Source organism: Paramormyrops kingsleyae, chromosome 16, assembly GCF_048594095.1.
Source record: "Paramormyrops kingsleyae isolate MSU_618 chromosome 16, PKINGS_0.4, whole genome shotgun sequence".
NCBI classification, from domain to species: Eukaryota; Metazoa; Chordata; class Actinopteri; order Osteoglossiformes; family Mormyridae; genus Paramormyrops; species Paramormyrops kingsleyae.
This window is the reverse complement of record NC_132812.1, coordinates 33,075,209-33,092,309: the sequence shown is the minus strand read 5'-3', so window position 1 is coordinate 33,092,309 and position 17,101 is coordinate 33,075,209. Positions and strand designations below refer to the sequence as shown.

Genomic DNA, 17,101 nt, shown 5'->3' with positions numbered 1-17,101 from the left:
AAGACCAGGAATCATTCTTGTGGCCCTACGCTGCACCTTTTCTAAGGCCGCTATGTCCTTTTTAAGATATGGTGACCAAACCTGTACACAATATTCTAGGTGAGGTCTCACCAAGGAATTGTATAATCTTAGCATTACCTCCCTTGACTTAAAAGTAAGTATCCTTATTCATTTTCCAGAGGCTTTCCAGAAAAATATAATGTCTACAGCTTGTCGAACATGTCATAAGATACCACGTTTTCTAGCTTGTAGCAGACAGACTAATATCAAGGTGAAGGAAGCATCACCTGCTCACTTGTCACACAAAGGATATGGGATTTGTGACAGCTTTCCTAACAGTGTGACAGCTTTCCTAACAGTGTGGACAGGGCATGAGAAGCATCCTGCATGTCATTCCAGCAGAACATCCAGCGAGTGGCTGGCAGAGAACCTTCCAGGTGTCACCAACTTGATATGATGTCTTCAATTTTTCACCTGGAACGGTTTCAGATGTGCGGGAAAGAAAAAGGAACAAAATGAGCTACAGTGAAGGAACTTCTGACCAGAGAAATCTGTATCTCTGCGTGGTGAGGAGTCGGATGGGATTTCCTGTTTGTAGATTTGGCTGAGTTATGCTACAACACAGAGCTGGGTTGCTGGTCAGTTCAAAATGAACCTCCTATAGAAATTTAATGAAATAAAGTCTCTTCTGATCCTCTCTGTTTATACGTGTACAACTGTTTGCATGCAAACAAGAGACCACCAATTTCTGTCAATTCCTCTATATTCAATGTGTTTGTACCTGGAGAATTGGATAATTTGTGCTGGGAATAAGTTACATTATGTACTGTAGACCAAATTCTCTGCTTAGTATGCAGGACACTTAAGAGCCATAGCATACAAACGCGATTATTTTCTGCGATATTGACTACCACAAGCATTTTCCACTGGGAGAGAAAAAGTAGCAGGAGGGTGGATGTAAAATATGGAAAAATATGGAAACTGTGCAATTAACTTCTTGCTGGAGTAAATGAATGTTTTGCAGAGGTTTTAAGTCTATTTTCAAATAGTTTTTTTGTTGGTTCTGGCTGGTAATGCAGTAGAACTAGTGATAATGAAACCATGGTTACCAGGCTCGGACTGGTGCACATTCCCACAAATGATTATTGCCTTGTATCTGCTTGTTCAACCAAATAAGATGTCCAGTCATTTTGTGTTATGGGGCGCATGCATATCTGTAAATGCCATTACCATTAATTTGCATTTATAACATTGAAATATCAATCGGTGTTTGATTTCTGTCACTGTCAGAGCTGTTGCTGATCAGCAGAAAGTGGACTCCCATATTATAGGGCTACAGGCCATTTACTTGCAACCCAATATACTGGATTCAAAATGTTTCCATTTTTCTCTCATCTGTTAGCAAAATAATTGCATTACCCCAATACCACCTCACGTCTCCTATGCGGAAATTGCAGAGAACCACTTTGTTTCCATTTATCCTTCCAAATCTGACCGTTTCTTTAATTTTGGATTCCATTAATATGTTTCCCTGCTGTTCTTTTTTTGCTTTAAATATGGCTAGGTGATAAAATAAGTAATTTACTTCCTGTCTGATGTCGGATGATTTGTAGATGATACCTTCTAAGAGCTGCTGCTTAATGACTAAGCTTGTCTTGGCATACCTTTCTGTGAAAGCAAATTCTGGCACACACACACATACATGCATACACACACACATACATACATACACACACACATACATGCATACACACACATACATACATACACATACACATACATACATACATACACACACATACATATATACACACACACATACATGCATACACACACATACATGCATACACACATATACATGCATACATACATACATACACACACAGATATTTGCATAAGTTACAAGTTGAAACATCAATAAGTACAACAAATATCAGAACACACTGCAAAGTAATTTGTGTATTTAATCAGCAAACATCATTCTGTATAAATTTTATTGTCTTTCATTTGAGACTCTAAAGGAAAACTTACATAACAGGCTTGTATTCTGGTTAAATAATAATAATAAAAAAAACATAACTAGAGATGAAAAGGTTCCACCTGTTTCTTGTTCCTGTGTCTCCCCTGATTGGTTAATTGATTATTGAGTTACAACTGTCCCTTGTTTGCTCTGATTCCCTGTGTGTAGTTAAATGCCTGAGTCCAATCTGTTCTCTAGTTGGTTATTGTATTCATGGTGCTGTGTGTTCAGTACTCTGCTTGTTTTATAATTCTGTTCCGTGTTGCCCTGTTCCCTTGTGTTTTATATTACTTTAGGATTCTCATACTTTATTGTTTTCCCTGTTTGTTTTTGAGCCCTTGTGGTCCTGTTATTTTATGTTTAACCCCTTGCTGTTCTGGGGTTAGGGTTAGGGTTAGGGTTAGGGTTGGGCCATAAGTGGATCATCACCCTTGTTGTCCACCTGCACCATTCCCCGCATCCGCAACAGATAACACCATGTGTATGTTAAAAATGTTTTATTGCAGAATTTTAGTGAAGAGTTGTATGTCATAGAAGAAAATCAATATTAAATATCCAGTCACCCAACTAATTTTTCATTCATTTACAAAATGGATGAAATTACCTAAAAAATTCTTAACCAATATGTTGTACGAAGTATTAATCCACTGGGTTTTCTTCTCTATGCTTAAAATGATAAAAATCTTTAAACTGACTAATTTTTGTCTTTCATGAGACAGTGGGAACAGGGATATGAGATTCATAAACAGCAGATTCATAAGTAACCAGATTTAGGCAAAAATGTTATTCCAATTATCTATCAATAGAATAATATTCCTATCAGAGTCTATTTTTAGTGCTGTACATGCTGCTCCCTATTGACCTTATTTGCAGAGCTGATTTCTACTGAGATGATGTCAATCCATTATTAAATCCTTGTCTGTGATGTATATTGCCTGTCCCAAGACTTTGTTGTCTTGGTTGTCAAATACTTGTACGTATTTCACATTTGTTTTTTCCACTTTGTTGCAGGTGACATAGCAAGTAAGATGTTGCAAATAATTATGATTTTTATTTAAAACAGCAAAATGGAGTGTAGACAATCACTGTCACAATGTTAACAATAATAGAGCACTAGACACTAGACCTTCCTCTCCTCAGCCACCTCCTCCAGCTCCAACGTAGAAAATCCCAAGGCGTTCCCAGAGCAGCTGAGAGGTATGATCTCTGCAGTGTGTCCTGGGTCTGCCTCGGGGCCTCCTCCCTGTTGGACGCGCCCGAAACACCTGCCAAGGAGCCTTCCAGGAGCTGCCCTAGACAGATGGCCAAGCCAAGCTGGCTCTGGCTCCTTTCGATGCAGCTGCGAGCACCTGGCCACCTGGTCTCCACCCATGGGGCCCGGCCAGGCGTGGCCCAAAAAAACAGCACAAGGGGCCCACCGCCGACAGGGGGAGCCATGGGGGTCGGGTGCAATGTTGAGCGGGTGGTAGTCGAAGGCAGGGGCCTCGGCGGACCAATCGTCAGCGGCCAGAACTACCTCTAGGTACATTTATACATCCATATATATAAATGTATATATTTATGTCTTTTTATACCACTACAGTACAAGTGCTCTGCAGCTTGACAAAACATCATGAAAAGAAGAAAGTCCACACATAACCGCTATTTTAGAGGTCACTGCCATGGAATGTAGCACCAACGAATTGCAAAGCCATTGTACATGCAAGGACCCACTTGGATTACTCATGAGTGAAAAATTCATAGTCAAACCAGCAACAGCCACAAGGTTCTGTCGGAAATTACCTTGTACATACAAATATTTGACTGGATGAATAAGCCAAGAGAGAAAAAAATGATTGTCAATATTATTAAAACATTTTTCTGCCTGGTCTCTATAATTATTATTTTTCAGATTTATTTGTTCTGTATTTCCTGACCTTATATCTTTAAGGATTTTATATAATTGCTTTTAAGTAATCAAATCAGTATCCAGGATCTCCCTGACTTTGCATTTAGAACAGGGGTGTACAGTGTTATCCAGAGGACCAGTGTGTATGCAGGCACCTTTAGGTCAGCTATTCAAACCCAGGTGTGAGCCAATCAGTCCTCTAATTAGTGACCTAATGAGGGAGTTGCAGCTAAAACCCGCCACACAGCGGCCTTTTCTGGGTAAGATTGGCCACCCCTGATTGGCCACCCCTGGTTTAGAGGAGCAGTAATGTGGTAGGGATTTTTTTAGCAGAGGAACGATATTTTTGACGTCATCAAAAAGAATGCACCATACGCACAGCTACTGTATCACAGAAACTAACATTACAAGCAACATTCATAAGGTGTGAGGCTTACAAGCAACATCCATAAGGTGTGAGGCTTACAAGCAACATCCATAAGGTGTGAGGCTTACAAGTAACATTCATAAGGTGTGAGGCTTACAAGCAACACCCATAAGGTGTGAGGCTTACAAGCAACACCCATAAGGTGTGAGGCTTACAAGCAACATTCATAAGGTGTGAGGCTTACAAGCAACATCCATAAGGTGTGAGGCTTACAAGCAACATTCATAAGGTGTGAGGCTTACAAGCAACATTCATAAGGTGTGAGGCTTACAAGCAACATGCATAAGGTGTGAGGCTTACAAGCAACATGCATAAGGTGTGAGGCTTACAAGCAACATGCATAAGGTGTGAGGCTTACAAGCAACATTCATAAGGTGTGAGGCTTACAAGCAACATTCATAAGGTGTGAGGCTTACAAGCAACATGCATAAGGTGTGAGGCTTACAAGCAACATACATAAGGTGTGAGGCTTACAAGCAACATGCATAAGGTGTGAGGCTTACAAGCAACATGCATAAGGTGTGAGGCTTACAAGCAACATGCATAAGGTGTGAGGCTTACAAGCAACATGCATAAGGTGTGAGGCTTACAAGCAACATTCATAAGGTGTGAGGCTTACAAGCAACATTCATAAGGTGTGAGGCTTACAAGCAACATTCATAAGGTGTGAGGCTTACAAGCAACATTCATAAGGTGTGAGGCTTACAAGCAACATTCATAAGGTGTGAGGCTTACAAGCAACATTCATAAGGTGTGAGGCTTACAAGCAACATTCATAAGGTGTGAGGCTTACAAGCAACATTCATAAGGTGTGAGGCTTACAAGCAACATTCATAAGGTGTGAGGCTTACAAGCAACATTCATAAGGTGTGAGGCTTACAAGCAACATTCATAAGGTGTGAGGCTTACAAGCAACATGCATAAGGTGTGAGGCTTACAAGCAACATGCATAAGGTGTGAGGCTTACAAGCAACATGCATAAGGTGTGAGGCTTACAAGCAACATTCATAAGGTGTGAGGCTTACAAGCAACATTCATAAGGTGTGAGGCTTACAAGCAACATTCATAAGGTGTGAGGCTTACAAGCAACATTCATAAGGTGTGAGGCTTACAAGCAACATTCATAAGGTGGGAGGCTTACAAGCAACATTCATAAGGTGGGAGGCTTACAAGCAACATTCATAAGGTGTGAGGCTTACAAGCAACATGCATAAGGTGTGAGGCTTACAAGCAACATGCATAAGGTGTGAGGCTTACAAGCAACATGCATAAGGTGTGAGGCTTACAAGCAACATGCATAAGGCTTACAAGCAACATTCATAAGGTGTGAGGCTTACAAGCAACATTCATAAGGTGTGAGGCTTACAAGCAACATTCATAAGGTGTGAGGCTTACAAGCAACATGCATAAGGTGTGAGGCTTACAAGCAACATGCATAAGGTGTGAGGCTTACAAGCAACATGCATAAGGTGTGAGGCTTACAAGCAACATGCATAAGGTGTGAGGCTTACAAGCAACATGCATAAGGTGTGAGGCTTACAAGCAACATTCATAAGGTGTGAGGCTTACAAGCAACATGCATAAGGTGTGAGGCTTACAAGCAACATGCATAAGGTGTGAGGCTTACAAGCAACATGCATAAGGTGTGAGGCTTACAAGCAACATGCATAAGGTGTGAGGCTTACAAGCAACATTCATAAGGTGTGAGGCTTACAAGCAACATGCATAAGGTGTGAGGCTTACAAGCAACATTCATAAGGTGTGAGGCTTACAAGCAACATTCATAAGGTGTGAGGCTTACAAGCAACATTCATAAGGTGTGAGGCTTACAAGCAACATGCATAAGGTGTGAGGCTTACAAGCAACATGCATAAGGTGTGAGGCTTACAAGCAACATGCATAAGGTGTGAGGCTTACAAGCAACATTCATAAGGTGTGAGGCTTACAAGCAACATGCATAAGGTGTGAGGCTTACAAGCAACATTCATAAGGTGTGAGGCTTACAAGCAACATGCATAAGGTGTGAGGCTTACAAGCAACATGCATAAGGTGTGAGGCTTACAAGCAACATGCATAAGGTGTGAGGCTTACAAGCAACATGCATAAGGTGTGAGGCTTACAAGCAACATGCATAAGGCTTACAAGCAACATTCATAAGGTGTGAGGCTTACAAGCAACATTCATAAGGTGTGAGGCTTACAAGCAACATTCATAAGGTGTGAGGCTTACAAGCAACATGCATAAGGTGTGAGGCTTACAAGCAACATGCATAAGGTGTGAGGCTTACAAGCAACATGCATAAGGTGTGAGGCTTACAAGCAACATGCATAAGGTGTGAGGCTTACAAGCAACATGCATAAGGTGTGAGGCTTACAAGCAACATTCATAAGGTGTGAGGCTTACAAGCAACATGCATAAGGTGTGAGGCTTACAAGCAACATGCATAAGGTGTGAGGCTTACAAGCAACATGCATAAGGTGTGAGGCTTACAAGCAACATGCATAAGGTGTGAGGCTTACAAGCAACATGCATAAGGTGTGAGGCTTACAAGCAACATTCATAAGGTGTGAGGCTTACAAGCAACATGCATAAGGTGTGAGGCTTACAAGCAACATTCATAAGGTGTGAGGCTTACAAGCAACATTCATAAGGTGTGAGGCTTACAAGCAACATGCATAAGGTGTGAGGCTTACAAGCAACATTCATAAGGTGTGAGGCTTACAAGCAACATGCATAAGGTGTGAGGCTTACAAGCAACATGCATAAGGTGTGAGGCTTACAAGCAACATTCATAAGGTGTGAGGCTTACAAGCAACATTCATAAGGTGTGAGGCTTACAAGCAACATTCATAAGGTGTGAGGCTTACAAGCAACATTCATAAGGTGTGAGGCTTACAAGCAACATTCATAAGGTGTGAGGCTTACAAGCAACATTCATAAGGTGTGAGGCTTACAAGCAACATGCATAAGGTGTGAGGCTTACAAGCAACATTCATAAGGTGTGAGGCTTACAAGCAACATTCATAAGGTGTGAGGCTTACAAGCAACATGCATAAGGTGTGAGGCTTACAAGCAACATTCATAAGGTGTGAGGCTTACAAGCAACATGCATAAGGTGTGAGGCTTACAAGCAACATGCATAAGGTGTGAGGCTTACAAGCAACATGCATAAGGTGTGAGGCTTACAAGCAACATTCATAAGGTGTGAGGCTTACAAGCAACATTCATAAGGTGTGAGGCTTACAAGCAACATTCATAAGGTGTGAGGCTTACAAGCAACATTCATAAGGTGTGAGGCTTACAAGCAACATTCATAAGGTGTGAGGCTTACAAGCAACATTCATAAGGTGTGAGGCTTACAAGCAACATTCATAAGGTGTGAGGCTTACAAGCAACATTCATAAGGTGTGAGGCTTACAAGCAACATTCATAAGGTGTGAGGCTTACAAGCAACATTCATAAGGTGTGAGGCTTACAAGCAACATTCATAAGGTGTGAGGCTTACAAGCAACATTCATAAGGTGTGAGGCTTACAAGCAACATTCATAAGGTGTGAGGCATTCCTTCAGAGGCATTTCCTTCATTTATAACAACAAACAAATCATGCCAATTCATAACAATAGCAAACACACAGGATCCGCAAACAAAGTCATACCAAACGCATACAGTCAAGTATGTAAAATTACGTGTTATGTTTCTCAATAAGCATACTTGACCATACTTGTGTTCTCACTTACCTGTTTGACATCATTTTCCGTTGCCGGAGACCAGCTCCAATACTCAAGAACAGAAGTACAGAGGAGGGTAAAAATCCTCGGAAGCCATTCTCACCCCAAATATCAATGATCGTTTGCATCCTCACTGAACGAGACCAATCCCATGATTCATTATGTTCGTTTTTGGACGGCGAGTCACCAAGACCACAAGTCCGCCTTTGTGTTCTTGGTATTGTAGTGCTGGTGAGGTGGCTCCACATAGTGGAACCCAGTAAGCATACTGGGAGTTGTAAATAGCCCCTGTGTTGTTGTTAATGTTGATACTTCTTTTGTTCCCATAACAAATTGTTTCTAAATGTCACACCATTAGATGATTGCTGATTCTCGTGGACAGCAGAGTGGAGAGTCTAAGGGTTAAGAATCAATCTCCTCTTGATCTGGAAGTTCATGCTTGTTCATGGCCAGTAGCGTTGGAAGAAGTTTGATTTTGGTGAGGGGGCGATTTCTATCGTAACATTGCAATGGGCACATATGTAATAGCTATATAACATGTAACAAAGATTTATAAGTAATTTTTGAATATTATATGCAGATTTCTTCATTTAAAATAAGACTAACACTGTTTACGGTACAGTTTGACAACTAAACATATGCAAAGAAACATCTTATCCTTATGATAAAATGAGTTAGTCTGATACAGAACAACAATCTTCGTTAGGTACAGTATATGTTATATCCTCGCGCTCTGCCTGTTTGTGCCTGTCCAATATGCAGGGGGCAGCATGTGGATTAGTGGGGTAAGCCTGTATGCCTGTCCAATATGCATTCACTGAGAGGTTTAGCCGAATAAAATGGAAAGGTTGCTGGAGGAACCCTGGAAAAAACAAAAAAAACGTGCTATTGAGATCGACAGCTAATTAAGAGTGGTTGGGGGGCTTTTACAATGACTGAAAATATAACGGCCTGTGGAGAACAGAAAAATGGTAAACGCAGCCAGCTTTTCTCCTGTCACTGAGAAAGTTGATGCAGCATGAGGAAAGAAGACCCAAAGTCATATGTACCTTACTCTGTCGGCCTTGGTGATTTGACACGATGACTTTTTATTTGAAGTACAAGTGTTGTACATGAGTAGCAATTGATACCATTCATATAGAGTTTCATTTTCTTTTTTTTTTTACATTCAACTTCCTTTCAATTTCTTTTAATATTTCTATTAATTAAACATAATATACAGTATCTAGTTAAGAACAGTCTTGATGCTGTTGACATGGAAAGAAATACTATTACAGCCAAAACTAACCATGAGGCCAAACGCTGTTTGCATGCTATTTAATCTTCCACACTGTGTTCTGATAACTAGTTGATGTGGAATAAATGAGTCAGAATTTACTGAAGTGGTTTATTACTTTCAAGAACCGAAGAACCCATTTGATCCTGAACTGTATGATTTCTACATTTTCTAATAGTCTCTAAATAGCATTTATTCTGCCCTCGACTACCCTTTCAGTTTATTAAACATAATATGAAACATTAATACATTTTAATTGAAAAATGCTTCAGTGACTGTATAATATGCCGTTATTGTGGTTCCTTCAACCGACTAAGTATCTGTACACAATTCATTGGTGAGGAAATGGCTGGCACTATTTACTCTAAATTTATTACAATGTAAATGTATAATTTCGTAAATCAGCTACAGCAAATCTGGATCCACGAAGAATGAAGCCTCAATAAATGAACAACACCATCACTACATTCACTTAAGAGCACTGCTACAAATATTAACTTACCGTTCTTAGGGCAGTATATGTATATACAATCTCCAGGCACTTTCATTATAGGCAAAAAACCCATTAACGTATAAATTACTGTGATGTATTACTCTGAATATGCAAACAGTTCCTGATACAGTATTCAAAAAACGTATTTCCTTATCTTTTCTTTGTGGCTGCTTTCAGGGTTTGAATAGCTTAAATACCACATTCTTTGGAGGTATGACATGAATCACCAAGGCTACTATGAGTTGTAGGGATTGTATTTTCTGCTGATTTGAAGATGGACTTTCACTTGATAGCTAGATAGCTAAATCTAATTACTGTTGTGCTGCCTCAATAAGATAGTTATATATGTAGGTTATTCAGTGCTGGTCAACCCACTAGGCAATACATGCAGCCATCTAGGGTGCCCATCCTCTGACGCGGTGCTGACTTAGCAAGTCAATTTCACTTTGTTTCCAATAGGGGGTGCCAGTGCAGAACCTTGCCTAGGACAATGGGTACTGAGTGCATTTCAAAAGAGGTAAAGTGGAACTTAAAGAATTACTGTGTAAATGAAACAGATTTTCCATAACATTTCCAGATTTCTTTTTTGTTCATTTTTGGGTACAAAATTTGTCCAGTTACAGAGAGAGGAATATTACCATAGAATTATCGTCCATTAAGATAATTATGAAACGTAAAGCAATGTGAACCATGCAGAATATTCTTAGGGAGTTGTTACACTGGGTTCTGTAATCTGAAATAGGGGAAATGATTTCAGGCTATTGGGTCAGTAGAAGTTCAGCAGAGATTGGTTGTTTATACTTGATTAAACTGAATATATGAATATCATCAACAACCTGCATATTCCTTTTTCTCTGAGCATTACACACTGCTAATCTGAACTTGGCTTTTGCTACTAAAAGTTTTAGTTAATTCCCTAAACTTCAAAACAGGACATTAATATTCATTTTTGCAATATTGCCACCTTTGGTGTGAGAATCATTTTTGGTTGGCTGTACTTTTCCAATCAGAAGATGTTAAGAATGATCACCCAAGTGGATTCAGACAGTGATGCCAAATTTTTCTGCAGAGGTAAGTATCTCTTTCACATATTTAAGCTTCTCCAAGGTTACTGCTCTGATAGCTTCTACATTTTTGTTGCCTTTGGTACTTCCCATTGAAAACTCATATCATTAATTAAAACACATTATTAAGGAAGTTATAATGGTGCTGAAAGTTTACTAAATCCTAAGAGTTTACTAGATAATTGACCACATATTAAACAAAAAGAAAAACTAGTTGGATTAAAATATAAGTAGCCATACATTTCATAAGCTATTGACATTGTGTCAACGTATTATGAGGAAAGAGACCAATCCATTCCATACACCAGAGGGGGAAAATTCAAGTACAAAAAGTACAAATCGAGACCAATGTTTTGTTTCAATCAATCAGTTGAGTATAAAGAATCACATTCACAGAGTACACAACTGGTTGGCTGAAACAAAATTTTGGCCTGGATTTGTACTTTCTGAACCGGAACTTTCCACCTCTGTCATACACACAGTAATTAGCAAAACAGATTAACTCTAAAACAATCATTAACAGTTCGATTTTAAGTACATTGTACCATCCGTAGCCAGAACCAAAAATACACTGTTGATGATCTGCCCAAAGGGGATATTCTGCCGTCACATACGAGACTAATCTGCAGCATATACTAAATGAAACAAATGTGAATGTAGTCACTAGACTAATCTTACAGAATTACAAACATCTGAGAGCAAGGAAAGGTACCAAAATAGTACCTGGCAAGACAAGGCGTGAGCTGTTATGAATAACCAAGCACTTAACGGCAAAATAAAATTGATATTTCATATTTACAAATGCATATGTATGTCACACTTAGTAATACTCCAACAAAGACTTTAAAGTTTGGAAAGAGCTGTACTCAGGAGAAAATGAGTCCTTAATCAACAGAACACAGCATTTACATTCACTGAAAAGCAGGAATCATTTCTATACACAGGAAGTCACAGTACATTGCATGGAACACTAATATTATGTGAATAGCATGAGTGAAAAGCATTACTGCCTTCTGTATCTATGCAGGGCCTGTGCTTTTATATACTTGGAGTCAGGAGGGTCCCATGGTGCTCACAGTGGTGTAGCTAAACTTGGACAGTGACGCACCCATAGCGATGACATCATCATCGGCCTCACGCCGACGCCGGCACGGCCTCCAGCAGCAGGTGAAGGTGGCCAACAGGGCCTTGCGGAAGCGCTTGTTCATGAAGCAGTAGATGATGGGGTTGACGCAGGCCGAGGTGTAGGACAGCAGATGGATGAAGGAGATGGGCGCCCCCGATAGGGTTCGGTGGGCGGACTGCAAGTCGAACGCCTTCCAGGTGTTGACGGAATACAGGGGCATCCAGCAGATGAAGAACATGGCGACGATGACGATCAGCATGCGGATCACTCGCTTCTTGGCCGTGAGTTTCGCCTCTGAGGTGTTGCTGCGTGGTCGGTCGGCATTGGAGGCTCTGGTGGCCGTGAGTACTGACATCTCCACAACATTGGGCCTTTTGGTGACTTGAATGTAACAGCCGTCGTCATCATCACTTCCAGATGATACTGTACCACTCGGGCCATTCCTAAGCCCTAGACAAGAATAGGGAACCGGGTTACAGGTAAGAGAAACAGGGGTATGGTCCACCACGCTAACATTGCTAAAGCTAAAGCATGCTACTGCTAAGATACCCTCTATGACATAAATTATTCAGCTATTTTTTATTTTTCAAATTATTTGTTTTTTTCCAGGGAATATTTGGTCCCGAGGCATATTTTGGAGTAAATATTATGACCGCAAATATTAAATCGAAGAACTAAAATATGTTTATAAAAGGTTGATAGCTGAGTTACAAAAATGAGTAACTAAAGAAAGACTTATTTAAAATCTCAAGAATTGCTGCAGAAAATTGAGAAATATAATAGGCTTTTATAATAGTTCAGAGAACCTAAGAAACAGATCTTTGAACACATAAATCAGCTTTAGTCATACAAGAAATAATTTCTTAAACTTTTCTAAGTGATATGTAATTGTTAAATGGAATATTAATGACTTTAAGAAACTAGTTCATTATTTTTTTCCAGAAATGTGTGTGGTACTAAATGTTTATTGCAATATATTTCAAATAAATAAATCCTCTTGTAACAGCCAAGCATTGACATTTCCTGAAATGGGGTCACTTGAAAAAAATAATTTAAATGTAGTAAATGCAGTTTTATTATTCATTATCAGGAAAACAAAAACATGAATTGCATAAAATCATAGAAAGATGATAGTATGTGTGTGCTACATCAACAAATGCTCCTTAGGATTTATATTTTTTGTCACGCTGAATTTTATGTCAACTAATATTTACCTATCCAGCAATGTATTTTATAATCTCTTTAGATATTACAAGGCAGACTATGTAATAATCAAATCAATCAAATTTTAATATATGTTTCTATTTTTATAAACAATTTCTACATTCTCTATATTTTAGGAAATACTGGTTTGTTATGTTAACCTACTCTGGTTATTTTTAAACTTAATCGGATTAACCCGTTTACTGGCCTCAGTGAGCCAGTAAATTCTATCTGCTAATATCTCTGAATGATTAAATCTGTTCCTCACATTATCAACCTGCCCATATTGATTTGATAGCGATGCTTTAGAGGACAATTTAGAGGTTTCACAGCAATGTACATGGTACAACACCATGCCAACTGTTGCTATGGTTACTGTACTATACCAGATTGTCATGAGGTTGGATTAAACAAGAAAGTATGTTTTCTTGTTGCTTATGACTTGTATATGATTGGTGAAAACAAAGTCCTTAATGGAAGGATGCTCTTTCATAATAGGACTCGGCTATAGGCATTATAACAGGCAGAACGTGTTACATGATGCTTACAGCCTTACTTTCCGTTATTTGTCACTCTAGCCCACACTGACACATGTGCAGCGCATCCCCAGAGCGAAACGTTCGATAAACTTCTGAACTTACCACCTGCATGGCTTTTTTGGCCGAGCTCAAACTGCACTCCCCGGTACAGCTCCCTAGAGATCAGTCCATAAGCGATAATCATCACAACCCCGGGGATGAAGAACAAGACAAACAACAGGAGGATGTACCTGAAAAAAAGAAGAAAAAAAAAACGTTTAAAGGGATGAAGGTGGGGGGGTGGGGGGTGAATTCTCCAGAGGTGCTCAGCAGTGGGTCAGTATTAGGAACTCTGTGGAACTGTACAGTATGTGAACTGTCAGATACGAGAAAGAAAGCAAACATTATTGTATTATGAATAATACAACATGGAAAATGATTTATAAGCAGTGCGTTTGATGCAGGTGCTTATTTTGGGGTGTTCTTACTGTACACACACGTAATTACCCACAAGTACTTGTTCACACAGTGATATCATTACTAGTGCCATCAAGACTACTTTTAAGTTACCTGTTATACTATCCTGCAATTTTGAAAAAAAAAAATCCAGTTTATTCCCATGGAAAATTTCCAACTTTGAAAATTCCCAGAATTCTGTAACCCTAGCTAATATTCAGCTAAATTTTCAGAAGGAATCTTGCCAGATTGTATGACAGATACATTCAAAATGGGCAGCGGCTCTGCCACTCAAACTGCTCTTTCTAGCACTTTAAATTCGAGCATGTGACAAGCTGAGCTGCTTGGTATATATATTTCAGTGAGGCTTCATGGAGAGACTGGGACAGGTGCACCTTAATCACTGAGCGATCTTAAGTTGACAAACAAGGAAAATCAGGAGTGATACAGGGAGAAGAAACACATTTTAGTAGCTCTGCATGCTGACCAGCCTCACATCCAGGGTTCCCTGCCGTGTTTTTTTTTCCTTCAAGTGCAGAAACACAGCCTTCATTTAGCCTTCAACACTCAAAAGGCAGAGAGGTATGGTGCAAGCTTTTCATCAACCATTTGTCTGATGAATTACAAACCCATTACAGACACAAAAGACTGCTGAATTAATTATGGTCTCCAATAAAGAGGAATTATTCAGCAGATGATGCAGGAAGTGACTTCACAGACACCCAGAATGGAAGATCGGCCCGTCAGACCCTTAGCATGGACTGAGTTTAAAGCCTTAAAGGAGCTTCAGAGGGACGCCGCTGGTGTCTGCTCTCAGCCTGCTCGTCAGCCTCATTGCAATAAGAATAAACAGAGATACGCATCTTCTTCGGACTTGCTGATTATAAGACCATTTTAGCCCGAATTCGCCCTTTTCCAGCAGCCAACTGACATCAAATAGTTGTGATAACATGCTTGGTTGAACAGAGACTTTTGCCCAGCAACACATAAAAATGGATAAAAAATCTTCTATGTTAATTATGCCTCATTTCATGATTCTATTCTGGCACCTCAATAAAAGCTTTGAAGTCTTTTATTTTAAAGAGACCCCCCTTTTTTAAATAAATATTGTTTATTAAATGGCAGGTTTTTTTGTCTTTACCTGATGGGCAGAAGCAGGTGTCGAATAAGTATATGTGTCTATGATACCCTCTTCACACCAATGTGATTTGCTTATTTCCCCAGAAATATCCAATAACGACGCATGGATGTTCAGTGACCAGTGCATGTCAGTGCATCAGTATAATCAATGTGTTAATCATCTCTTGCCAAAAATCAACTTCATCTATATATGAAAATATTATAAGATAGGAAATAGTGTAAGAAAAACATTATATAAAACACAACATATAAAGGTCTTAGCTGATTATTCATTAAGCAATAGACTAAAATATTACAAAGCAAGTTTGATTCCAATGGTATCAGATTTAATCTGGTTATATGGCTTATTTGAATTGCTTTATAAATATAATTTTCCAACAACAAAGATAAATTTTAATGAATGCATTGACTTCACAAATTTCATTAATATTTATATCATTATACAATGAATTAATATACTTTAATTACCATCAAAGTTTTTAATGTTGTCCAGTATCTAGTCCTTACAGATTTCATAAGGGTGTCTCACTTAATGTATGTTAATAAAGCAGTTATGTAGGGACTCAAAGACGTACCATGACTGTTCCACCTGGCTCTTCGGCCAGCTGAGGCGACACATATGAGCGGTGATGCAATTGTGCTTTTTGAAGGTAACCAGGGTGCTAAAGACTGGATAGGGGATCATGAGGAAGACGGAAAGGAGCCAAGTGGAGGTGATGACCCGGTAGGCGTGGGAACGTGTCTGCCACACGCGAGACTTCAGCGGGTTACAGATGGCGCTGTACCTCTCGATGGCTATCGCGACCAGGCTGAATGTGGAGATGCTCACTGAGATGCCTACACAGGGACAGCATCAAGATTAAAATAAGGACCAACTTTTTGAACCGCGAGGGAAATACTTTCGCATACAGTAGCAAATATGAAGAGCACAAGCAAACAAAGAAATAGTGCAAAACAGACTAAGTGCAAAGACAGTACACATAGTGCATACAAGTAAACATGGGCCAAACTAATTAAAGAGTACACAGATAGAATATGCTGAAAAACAGAGCATTGGAGTATTAAGTAACTGACTACTACTACTACTATTACAAATAATAAATACTTTATTGTCCTCATGGGGGAAATTGCTTTTATGCCTCCCTGGGGTTTAAGGGCCTTGCAGATGTGCTGAGGCTGTGTTTGAACCAGTGACCTTGTGATTACAGGCACACAGACTTAGCCCACTGAGCCACACGCTGCCCCCCTACTAATGATACATTCATCATAATATTTACCACATTTTAGCTAAGGAATACCTGAGCTACTCAGCATGCAGTGCTGAGTGAGGTTTTGTAATCTACCATGCATCAACCCCCCTCCCCCCAGTAATATTCTGTTTATTATACAATAGTTTATTCTGGCATTTTCTCTTTTTAAAATTCACAGATAACATTTCTAGAATAACAATAGTTAAACCCTGTAGTGATTTGTTATATTTTTAGGTTAACTTAGAGAAGGTAGTTAACAAAGGGAATGAAGTGATGTGGTCTATTCATTAAGAGATGCACTTATTGCACAGCTGCTGATAGGGAAAGAGTGGATACAGCCAAGAGGCAAATGCTGACATAATGATATAACGATGCATTATCAGGCCATTTCATGTAAAAAAAAATATCGAATTTAACATAAAAATTCAATGTATCACCCAGCCCTATCTTGAGGAAATTATATATATGTGTGTGTGTGTGTGTGTGTCTTCTAAACATTATTAGTCTTTGCT

The 17,101-nt window shown here is 39.4% G+C and overlaps 1 protein-coding gene across 1 annotated transcript in view; it reads right to left on the bottom strand.

Annotated features, from left to right (window-relative positions):
* Nucleotides 1-11,048: 11,048 nt before the first annotated feature.
* LOC111843689 (cholecystokinin receptor-like) overlaps nucleotides 11,049-17,101 on the bottom strand; it is a 27,642-nt gene continuing 21,589 nt past the window's right edge. The window contains exons 4-6 of the mRNA XM_023811472.2: nucleotides 15,915-16,176; nucleotides 13,867-13,994; nucleotides 11,049-12,472 (exon numbers count right to left, since the gene is read on the bottom strand). Of these exons, the coding sequence (XP_023667240.2) occupies nucleotides 11,949-12,472; nucleotides 13,867-13,994; nucleotides 15,915-16,176 (914 nt within the window). The 3' untranslated portion in view covers nucleotides 11,049-11,948. The remainder of the gene's footprint in view (nucleotides 12,473-13,866; nucleotides 13,995-15,914; nucleotides 16,177-17,101) is intronic.